The 12,282-nt window shown below is 41.5% G+C and overlaps 1 protein-coding gene across 2 annotated transcripts in view; it reads right to left on the reverse strand.

Moving 5' to 3' along the window:
- Nucleotides 1–12,282, reverse strand: part of CDC123 (cell division cycle 123) — a 143,113-nt gene extending 130,831 nt beyond the window's left edge. For both annotated transcript variants that reach the window (XM_073652384.1, XM_073652383.1), the window contains exon 1: nt 11,875–12,282. In XM_073652384.1, coding sequence (XP_073508485.1) covers nt 11,875–11,948 — 74 coding nt within the window. In that variant the 5' untranslated portion in view covers nt 11,949–12,282. The remainder of the gene's footprint in view (nt 1–11,874) is intronic.

A 12,282-nucleotide genomic window follows, 5' to 3' on the forward strand; every position in this document is an offset into this window, starting at 1 on the left:
AGAAGCCAGAGTGGCAGTCTGGACTGGAAATCAAGTGCGCACTCTTGCACAGTGGGAGATGAACCACTATGCAAGGACGCCGCCAGGTATGTTACAATTAGATAAATTTATTTGAATTTTGCAGTGAGAAATAAGTATTTGATCCCTCTGGCAAACAACACTTAACCACTTCGCACCAGAGCCTGTTTTTGCCTTCGTGACCGGGCCAATTTTTTCAATTCTGACCACTGTCACTTTATGAAGTAATTACTCTGGAACGCTTCAACGGATTCCCCTGATTCGGAGACTGTTTTTTCGTGACATATTGTACTTCATGATAGTGGTAAAATTTCTTTGATATCACTTGCGTTTATTTGTGAAAAAAAAAAAATCAGAAATTTGGCGAAAATTTTGAAAATTTTGCAATTTTCAAACTTTGAATTTTCATGCCCTTAAATCAGAGAGATGTCACACAAAATAGTTAATAAATAACATTTCCCACATGTCTACTTTACATCAGCACAATTTTGGAACCAAAATTTTTTTTTTTTTTTTTTTATTAGGGAGCTATAAGGGTTAAAAGTTGACCAGCGATTTCTCATTTTTCCAACAAAATTTACAAAAACTTTTTTTTTTTTTTTTTTTTTTTTTTTTTTTTTAGGGACCACATCATATTTGAAGTCACTTTGAGGGGCCTTTATGACAGAAAATATCCAAAAGTGACAGCATTCTAAAAACTGCACCCCTCAAGGTGCTCAAAACCACATTCAAGAACTTTATTAACCCTTCAGGTGCTTCACAGGAATTTTTGGAATGTGGAAGAAAAAAAATGAACATTTAACTTTTTTCACAAAAATGTTACTTTAGACCCAATTTTTTTATTTTCACAAGGGTAACAGGAAAAAATGGAATACACAATTTGTAGTGCAATTTCTCATTAGTGCGCCGATACCCCATATGTGAGGGAAAACCCCTGTTTGGGCGCACTGCAGGGTTTGGAAGGGAAGGAGCCCCATTAGACTTTTTGAATGTAAAATTTGTCGGAATAATTAGCAGACGCCATGTTGCGTTTGGAGAGCCCCTGATGTTCCTAAACAGTGGAAACCCCCCACAAGTGCCACCATTTTGGAAACTAGACCCCTTAGGGAACTTATCTAGATGTGTGGTGAGCACCTTGCACCCCCAGCTGCTTGACAGAAGTTTATAATATTGAGCCATAAAAATAAAATTTTCACATTTTTCCCACAAAAAATGTTTTTCATTCCCTAATTTTGCATTATCATAAGGGTAACAGGATAAATTGCACCATGAAATGTGTTGTACAATTTCTCCTGAGTACGCTGATACCCCATATGTGGGGGAAAACCACTGCTTTGGTGTACGGCAGGGTTCGGAAGAGAAAGGAGCGCTATGTTGGCTGGGATAGGCAGCAGACACCATGTCACATTTGAAGAGTCGCTGACATGCCAAAACAGCAGAAACCTCCACAAATGACCCCATTTTGTAAACTACACCTCTCAAGGAATTCATCTAGGGAAGTAGTGAGTATTTTTTAATTTATACCATTGGGCAGTGAAAAAAGCATAATTATATTTTTACCACAAAAAAATGTTTTACCCTCAGATTTTACATTTTCACACAGGGCAATGGGTAAAAATGGTGCCGAAATGTGTCACACAATTTCTTCTAAAAGTGCCAATACCCCATATGTGGCTGTATCGTACCGCTTAGCCATACGGTGAGATCTGGGGGGGACGGAGTGCTATTTGACAATTGGAGAACAAATTATTGTAGAATAGGCATTTGGATTTGGGAGCACAAAATTTTCTGAATTTCTTTTGGGGGGCAAGGGCCATTTCGCTTTTCCAGAGCCTTTCTGCTACCAGTAACTTGGAAGTCCCTTATATTTTTAACAGATGACGGACCTGAGTGGGGACTAGCTTTTTTTGAGGACTGAGTTGAAGCTTTTATTGGGAACATTTTACGTAACATTTATCTAGTTTTTGCATCGCCATATTTTGAGAGCTATAATTTTTCCATATTTCGGCCGACAGAGTCATGTGACGGCTTGTTTTTTGCGGGACTGGTTGACATTTTTACTGGTACCATTTTTGGGTACGGGACATTTTTTGATCGCTTTCTATTCCGTTTTTTGGGAGGTAAAATTAACAAAAACCAACAATTCAGGAATTGTTTTTTGAGGGTTTTTTTTTCATGCCGTTCTGCGTGTGGTAAAAGTGATCAGGCAGCGTTATTCTTCGGGTCAGTAAGTTTACAGCGATACTACACTTACTGTATATTTTTTTTAATGTTTTGGCGATTTTACACAAAACAATTTTATATAAAAAATATTTTTTTGGCATTGCTTTATTCTGAGCGCTATAACATTTTTATTTTTCGGCTGATGGAGCAGTATGGCGGCTTTTTTTTTTGCGGAACAAGATGACGTTTTCAGCGGTACCATTTTTATTTCCATTTTGCTTTTTGATCGCATTTTTTTCCACTTTTTGTTTGGCGATATGAGGAAAAAAAGCAGTTTTTTGCTCCGCTTTTTATTTATTTTTATTACGGTGTGCACAGAAGGAGTTAATTAGTGTGACAGTTTTATAGCTCGGGTTGTTTCGGACGCGGCAATACCAAATATGTGTACTTTTTTTTTATTTTTTGCATAAATATACGGATTTATCGGTTTAATATTTTATTTATTTATTTTAATTTATTTTGTTTTTTTTTGTTTTTTTTTTTTACATTTTTACTTAGTCCCTGTATGGGACATTAATTTTTATTTTTCTGATCCCTGATCTCATGTAATGTAAGACATGTATTACAATACATGAGATCTTCCCTGACTGTTTCACAGTCAGAGTCTCCTGCCTGGCTACAGCTGCAGGCTGAGCCAGGCAGGACACCATATATGGCAGAGCTGGAGGCGGTCATGTGACCTCTAGCTGCCATAGCAACCCAAGGTCCTGGAAGGTATCAGGGGTCGTAGGAGAGGTAAGTGGACGACCCCCTCTCCTCCTGCTGTCTTCTATGTGCCGCGATCACTATAGATCGCGGCATATAGAAGACAGCAAAGGGTTAACATCACTGGGACCTGATCCAATCAGGTCCCGATGATGTTCCCTGTCAGAGCTATCGCTCTGCACCGCTCTTGCAGTGCTTGCAGGACCCTGGGGGTCCTGAGCGCTGCGGGACCACCCACCGTTTTTAAACGTCCGCGCTGCACAGAGCCCAGGCAGCGCGGACGTTTATTTACAGTGGGCGGTCGGGAAGCGGTTAATACTTGGTGGCAAAACTCTTGTTGGCAAGCACAGCAGTCAGACGTTTTTTGTAGTGGATGATGAGGGTTGTGCACATGTCAGGAGGAATGTTGGTCCACTCCTCTGTGAAGATCATCTCTAAATCATTAAGATTTTGAGGCTGTCACTTGGCAACTCGGAGCTTCAACTCCCTCCATAAGTTTTCTATGGGATTAAGGTCTGGAGACTAGCTAGGCCACTCCATGACCTTAATGAGCTTCTTTTTGAGCCACTCCTTTGCTGCCTTGACTGCATGTTTTGGGTCATTGTCTTGCTGGAAGACCCAGCCACAACCCATTTTAATGTCCTGGAGGAGAGAAGGAGGCTGTCACTCAGGATTTTACGGTACATGGCTCCATCCATTCTCCCATTGATGCGGTGAAGTAGTCCTGTGCCCTTAGCAGAGAAACACCCCCAAAACATAATGTTTCCACCACCATGCTTGACAGTGGGCACGGTGTTCTTTGGGTCATAGGCAGCATTTTTCTTCCTCCAAACACAGCGAGTTGAGTTAATGCCAAAGAGCTCAATTTTTGTCTCATCTGACCACAGCACCTTCCCCCAATAACTCTCATCCAGGTGTTCATTGGCAAACTTCAGATGGGCCTGCACATGAGCTTTCATGAGCAGGGGGACCTTGCGGGTAACTGCAGGATTTTAAACCTTTAAGGCGTAATGTGTTACCAATGGTTTCCTTGGTGACTGTGGTCCCAGCTGTCTGGAGATCATTAACAAGTTCCCCCCGTGTAGTTTTAGGCTTATCTCTCACCTTCCTAATGATCAAGGATACCCCACGAGGTGAGATTTTGCATGGTGCCCCAGATCAATGTTGATTGACAGTCATTTTGTATTTCTTCCATTTTCTTACTATTGCACCAACAGTTGTCTCCTTCTCACCCAGCGTCTAACTTATGGTTTTGTAGCCCATTCCAGCTTTGTGCAGGTCTATGATCTTGTCCCTGACATCCTTAGAAAGCTCTCTGGTCTTGCCCATGTTGTAGAGGTTAGAGTCTGACTGATTGAGTCTGTGGACAGAAGCCTTTTATACAGGTGACTTTGTAAGACAGCTGTCTTTAATGGAACGAGTTGAGCCAGAATTCATAAAGGTATTTAGGGGATCAAATACTTATTTCTCACTGCAAAATGCAAATAAATTTATCTAATTTATAAAATGCGATTTTTTTTTTTATATTACCGTATTTTTCGGACTATAAGACGCACCTAGGTTTTAGAAAAGGAAAAAAATAAATAAAATTTAAAGCAAAAAATGTGTTCATGATGCACTTTTAAGGGGGAGGGGGTCTTCTGCTGACACTGGTATAGGGGGTAATATCCCCCAATTCTGACAATATCCCCATATCCTGGTATATATGCCCCCCCTCTTTTTATACGTGGTCCCCATCCCATCCTGGTATTCCTGGCATCCCTACATCCTAGTATGCATGGCACCCCTCATCCCCATCCTAGTATGCATGGCACCCCTCATCCCCATCCTAGTATGCATGGCACCCCTCATCCCCATCCTGCTATGCATGGCCCCCCTCATCTTTATCTTGTTATGTATGGCCCCCTCAGCGTTACCCTGGTATGTATAGCCCCCTCATCCTTACCCTGGCATGTATGGCTCCCTCATCCTTATCCTAGTATGCATGGTCCCACTAATCCCCATCAGGCTGCACATAAAAAAAATAAATAAATAAATAAATCACCCCTACTCACCTTTCTTCTCTCTCCTCCAGCGCTGCGTCCGGTCTGCCCGCACTGATCTCTCCATGTGAGCCGCGCATGACGTCACTGCCATGCGCAGCTCACAAGGAGAGATCAGCTGCCGGAAGTCACTGCTCCCCACGCCGGGACTGCAGTGACTTCACTCTCCTTCATAGCCGGCACACAGTGTAGCTGCGCTGCGGCTGCTGCGTGTGCCCGCTTATTAAAGGGCATGAATATTCACCCCCTCCCCGCGCCCATGGGCGTGGAGAGAGGTTGAATATTCATGCCCTTTAACAGCGGGCACAGGCGATTCCGGCAGCAGCAGGAGCCGCAGTGCGGCTACACTGTGTGCGGCTATTAAGGAGCATGAATATTCATTTACTTTAGCAGCGGGGACAGTGTAGGCTGCAGCGGGCAGCTGCTGCCTCCTGTGCTCCGCTCCTCCACCGCGCTCTATAATATTATTATATATATATATATATATATATATATATATATATATATATATATATATATATATATATATATATATATATATATATATATATATATATATATATATATATATATATATATATATATATATATATATATATATCTCTCTATCAAAAAAACTGACCAGCACATCCTAAATGTGAACAGGTGCAAGCTGCAGAAACTGCATAAGATATATAAAAAGAAAGCGCAGAAGCACTCCATTATGGCCAAGATACATAAAGACAATAAAACCATTTAATTTAAACTGTGTTATTACTCAATAAGCTTTACTTACAAAAAAATGGAGGTTCTTAGCGCATAAATTGGCCAATTCATGTGTGCCCATCAACCGCTGCAAGGTGACCTCCCATCTGATGGGTACTACTCTGCCTATATACATATACATACATACACACCCAACAATCGGACTATAAGACGCAACCCCCATTTTCCTCCAAAATTTTGGAGGAAAAAAGTGAATCTTATAGTACGAAAAATACGGTATATCCCTCAATATTAAAATTAACCTACCCTTAAAATTATAAACTGTTCATGTCTTTGTCAGTGGGCAGACTTACAAAAACAGCAAGGGATCAAATTATTATTTCCTTCACTGTAGCTTCAGAAAAACGTGTTGGTTTTGTCAGCTTTCAAAAAAAACTTTGTCTGAACATGCACTTAATAGGCCATGTCGGCTATAATTTTCTGGAAAATGCCAGCGCAGTTTTTTGCCAAAGCAAGAAGTGGATCCAGCAGCAGAAATGCCAGGCAGATCCTGGGGTTTCTGCTGTGGATTTACCTCCATTTTGTGACAAAATCTATTTAATAAAAAATGTGTGTGTACATATTCTAAGGCTAGGTACACACTACAGCAAAACCGAAAGAAATGAACTGAAGTATAAGTTGGTATACATGCAATGTGTAAGAGTATGTTCACACTGGCCATTAAAACAGACAAAACCTAAGATTGAAACAAAATGAGATCTGACAGCTCAGCGCAACAGATACGATGATGGTTTGGGGTGAGCTGGACCGCAGAGTGAAGGCAAAAGGGCCAACAAGTGCTAAGCATCTCTGGGAACTCCTTCAAGATTGTTGGAAGACCATTTCCGGTGACTACCTCTTGAAGCTCAAGAGAATGGCAAGAGTGTGCAAAGCAGTCATCAAAGCAAAAGGTGGCTACTTTGAAGAACCTAGAATATAAGACATATTTTCAGTTGTTTCACACTTTTTTGTTAAGTATATAATTCCACATGTGTTAATTCATAGTTTTGATGCCTTCAGTGTGAATGTACAATTTTCATAGTCATGAAAATACAGAAAAATATTTAAATGAGGTGTGTCCAAACTTTTGGTCTGTACTGTACATAAACTGACGAGCAAGCAGAACATTAATAAAACACAGCCAGCAATCTAAAAAATAAAAATAAAAAAAATAAAACAAAAACAAAACACAATAAGGTATTTCTCTTGGATTAACAAATCTAATCGTCTGCCTAATTAAGATTTTACGCTGTATCGTCACAGAAGGCCTATGGGGCTGTGCATTATGCCAATAAGAAGGCCTATGGGGCTGTGCATTATGCCGATAAGAAGGCCTATGGGGCTGTGCATTATATTATATGAAGGACTATGGGACGTGCATTATATTACATGGAGGACTATGGAGGTTGCATTATATAAAATGGAGGACTAATTATATTATATAGAGGATTATGGTGGTGCATTATACTATATGGAGGACTATGGGGAGTGCAGTATACTGTAAGGAGGACTATGGTAAGTGAATTACACTATATGGAAGGCAATGTGGGGGCCGTTAAGGGCTATGTGAATGCCATTACAATATTTGGAGGGCTATGATGAAGCCTTTATATTTTATGGAGGGCTATTTGAGGGCCATTATACTGTATGTAAGCAATTACACAGTGTGACAGATTGTGAGGGGTCCATCATACTGTGCAAAAAGCTGTGCGGGACCCATTATACCGTTTGGAGAGCTAGTGGAAGCCTTTATTCAGTGTGGGGAGGTATGGGGGACATAATGCTCTATGTAGGCCCATTATACTGCATGGAGGGCTGTATTAGGGTCATATTTGGGGATTATACTTTGTTGGGGTCGCCATACTTTACTGGGATAGTTAAGGGGGGGGGGGGTACAGTGGGGTCATCATACTGTGTGTGGAGAGTACTTTTGAGGAATTCACTCTGGAGGAATCACACTCACACTGCATTTGGGGGGCACTTTTGTTGTCAACATACTTTATGGGTACAATGAAAGGGGAATCTAGGTGCTTCAATAGGAGAATTGCTTTGAAAGGGCTGAAAAGTTGTGAGATATGCCACTATGTGACCCGGCCAAATGTTACATTTTTTTATTTGTTTATTTTTTGGAGGGGAGCACAATTAGAACTTCTGCTAAGGGGCCCATTCCTTCTATGTATGCCCCTGCCTACAGTACATGTAGGGAACTTTACCCGACATACTGTAATGTTGTCATAGACAATCATTAACCAGATGGTAAAACTGAACACACTTTCGGCCTCTGTCTGGCAGGCATGCTTTTGCATAGCGTCTGTTTAACTGCATAGGAAAGTGCAGCAGCAGACTGAGCTTTCCTATTCAGCACGCCACAGCAAAGAAACATTTACCATGCGGCATCCATCCTGACAAAAGCCACCGTCGGGCACATATTTCTGAGCATATGTGCAGGACAATGGCCACAAATGTAGTGTGGGCCTAGCCTACGTCCTCCCTTTATATTACCCATTCCTTCTGAATAAACTTCTGGCTTTGATTTAAAGAAAAAAAGGGGGAGCACAAACTGCAAGGATACTTTGGCCCCAATTCATCAAGAGGAGAGTTTTTCTATGAGGATTTTAGCAGTTGGAAAAACTGGCATGAAAATGCCAAAACATTTTTGCGCAACTTTGCGTTGCACAAAAATGTGGCGGCTTTTTAATGTAATTTATACCAGAATTCTGCCATAATCGCTTTTATGTGCCTGTGTGTGTGTGCCGTTACCATTATTGTGTAGGGATGAATCACAGACGAGAGGGTCTTTCATGTGGACAGCAATGCCAGACAGACTCTGCAGCTCTGCTCTATCCCATTCTGCTTACAATCCTGATCATTGATGTGACATCCGTGACCGATAGCAGACAATTGCTGCCAGCCACAGTAACATTGTCTCCATACTGGCATCACATCTCACGGTAAAAGATGATTACAGCTGTCAGGTGACATCACATTACATCATTATACAAGAATTCAAACATTAGAGAAGAACAGAAGAAGTCCATTATATAGTTCATTACTTCAACTCCATAAAGAAATGTAATACTATAACATATACACACACACAGTATATATACAGTGGGGAAAATAAGTATTTGATAAAGCTGCAGATTTTGCAAGTTTTCCCACCTACTAAGAATGGAGAGGACTGCAATGTTTATTATAGGTATACTTCACCTGTGAGAGACAGAATAAAAATAAAAAATCCAGAAAAAAAAAAATAAAAAAATCACATTGTATGATTATTTTTTTTTTTTAAATAATTAGCATTTTATTGCATGAAATAAGTATTTGATACAATATAGAAACAGAACTTAATATTTGGTACAGAAACCTTTGTTTGCAATTATAGAGGTCAGACGTTTCCTGTAGTTCTTGACCAAGTTTGCACACACTGCAGCAGGGATTTTGGCCCACTCCTCCATACAGATCTTCTCCAGATCTTTTAGGTTTCGAGGCTGTTGCTGGACAACATTAAAAAGGAGCCAGCCACTACTTGTTATGATTGACCCTGTGCCCCTAAGTGTTTTTCTAATTACCTCCTGCTGTCCTTCTTGCCTGTGAGAGGCGCTATCGCTGGCCGCTCACAGGCATCACGTGACCCCCGGCTCTGACATCCGCTGATGTCACGTCAAGTTCTGGCTGCAGCCAGGGGTGACTTAATTCTGCATTCCACGGTGAGTAATGGGCTGTGGGCGAGGTTACCACGCATGTCACACCCAGGACGGGAACCTACCTAATGTGAATCCTCTCTTAGCAGTAATGCAATTCAAATTTCATATATGCATGGTATAGCGCTACTTTGTTATTTCTATATAGAGAGAGCTACTCTTAGTAAGCACCTGTACACACCTGTTTTCTGTTTGGAAGTGACGGTCAGTCTTTTGATATTTTTATACACAGGTTATCTGACAGAGCACGCCACACATCAGCCTCAGGGGGTTTTAATTACAGCAGGACCCTTCCTTCCCAGATAAATGTAGGCTGCACATTAGAATGGGTCCCAGCAATGAGAATCGCTTTATCATGGCTACCGGGTACACATGAACTGGCAAATTTATGCGCTAAGTATTCCCAATTTTTCCTATTTTCTAGAGCAGTAATAGAATTCAAATTTCATATTTGCATACTATAGCGCTACTTTATTTGATTGTCATGCTGGAAGACCCATCCACAATCTATAATAATTTTTATTTTTATAGCGCCAATATATTCCGCAGCACTTTAAAATTTTATGGTCGACTTATACAGGCAATACAGATGTTACAGAATAAGCATAACTCAAGATATTAAAAGGAGTGAGGGCCCTGCTCGCAATCTTACAGTCTATGAGGAAATAGGGGGGGGGGGGACACAAAAGGTAACATTTACATATGTCGTATAATACAGCCATAATATACTAAAAAGGGGTATGTACATAACACTACATGAACTAGTCACCAGCCAGTATGTGTACAGTACAGACAGAGGCTATTAAGTGCATGGATGGTATGAACTTGATTTTGAAGAAAATTTTAATATGGGCCAAACTAGGACAGTTAGATAGTGTGTTGAGGCGATAGGCCAGTCTAAAGAAATGGGCATTTAGGGCACGCTTAAAACTGTGGGTATTATTCGAATTGTCCTGGGTAGTGCATTCCAAAGAATTGGCGCAGCACACGAGAAGTCTTGGAGACGGTAATGGGAGGTGCGGATTATAGAGGATTTTAGTTTTAAGTCATTGGCAGAACGGAGGGCACGGGTAGGGTGATAGACTGAGAAGAAGGAGGAGATGTAGGGGGGTGTTGAAGCATGGAGTGCTTTGTGGGTGAGAGGGATAAGTTTATATTGAACTCTGTATTGGATGGGCAACCAGTGCAATGACTGGCACAGGGAAGAGGCATCGATGTAGCGGTTGGCGAGGAATATGATCCTGGCTGTTACGTCCAGGACGGATTGGAGAGGGGAGAGTTTAGTAAGAGGAGACCGATTAGTAAAGAGTTGCAATAGTCCAGACGAGAATGAATAAGAGCTACAGTAAGAATTTTTGCAGAGTTAAAAGGTAAGAAACAATCATCAATGCTATTACTGAGGGAAGGAGATTGTTGGCCAAAATCTCATGATACATGACCCCATCCATCTTCCCCCCAAAGTATGTTTCCCCCACCACGCTTCACGGTTGGGATGGTATTCATCCTTCTTCCTCCAAACACGGCGAATGGAATTGATACTAAAAAGTTCTATTTTGGTCTCATCTGACCACGTGACTTTCTCCCATGCCTCCTCTGGATCATCAAGATGGTCATTGGCAAACTTCAAACAGGCCTGGACATGTGCTGGCGTGAGCAGGGGGACCTTGCGTGCCCTGCAGGATTTTAATCCATGACGGAGTAGTGTGTTACTAACTGTAATGTTTGAGACTGTGGTCCCAGCTCCCTTCAGGTCATTGACCAGGTCCTCCCATGTAGTTCTGGGCTGATTCCTGACCTTTCTCTGAATCATTCTTACCCCACGAGGCAAGATCTTGCATGGAGCCCCCAGACCGAGGAAGATTGACAGTCACCTTGTGCTTCTTCCATTTTCTAATAATTGTTCTAACAGTTGTTGCTTTCCCACCAAGCTGCTTGCCTATTGTCCTGTAGCCCATCCCAGCCTTGTGCAGGTCTACAATTTTGTCCCTGGTGTCCTTAGACAACTCTTTTGGTCTTGGCCATAGTGGAGAGGTTGGACTGTGAATGATTGAGCATCTGGACATGTGTCTTTTATACAGATAACAAGTTCAAACAGGTGCAAAAAAATACAGGTAATGAGTGCAGAGTAAGAGGGCTTTGTAAATAAAAACTAACAGGTCTGTGAGAGGCAGAATTTTTGCTGGTTGGTCGGTGATCAAATACTTATTTCATGCAATAAAAATGCAGTTAAATGATTTATAATTCATACAATGTGATTTTCTGTTTTTTTATTTGTAGATTCTCTCTCACAGTTGTAGTGTGCCTACGATAAAAATTACAGACCTCTCCATTCTTCGTAGGTGGGAAAACTTACACTGCCGATTTTGCATGAAATACTTATTTCCCCCACTGAGTATATCCACACAATGCGGTGTATACATACGGTGCTGCTGTCTCACCTCCTGATGCTGAGCCTCTTGAATCTTGGATACCACACTGAGAACTGACAGTTCACCACTTGCTCCTTCTTCATGCTGGAAGCAACAGAACAGGAAGTGTCCTTCCTCAATTATCTTCCGGGGAAACCAATACTTGAGAAAACTTCCGCGCTGAACACTAGAACCCATAGAGCGCCATGGGACTGTTCTGAATCATTGCACTTGTAAGCAGGTCAGTGAGCGCCATCAATGGACTGAGGTAACAGTCAGGCAACAGTTATAATCCCCAGCACGACACCTCAGATTACGGCTGGGAAGGACTGATTTTAGGACTAGAGCAGGACTCCATTAGTCCACCCAGTACACTTAGTCAAAGGTGGACGGCGCACCTAGAGTTAATGGAGCTAATCACGTGACTGCAGCGTATCA

Source organism: Phyllobates terribilis, unplaced genomic scaffold (genome assembly GCF_046119375.1).
Source record: "Phyllobates terribilis strain yellow unplaced genomic scaffold, ASM4611937v1 Scaffold_11__3_contigs__length_659146591, whole genome shotgun sequence".
NCBI lineage: Eukaryota > Metazoa > Chordata > Amphibia > Anura > Dendrobatidae > Phyllobates > Phyllobates terribilis.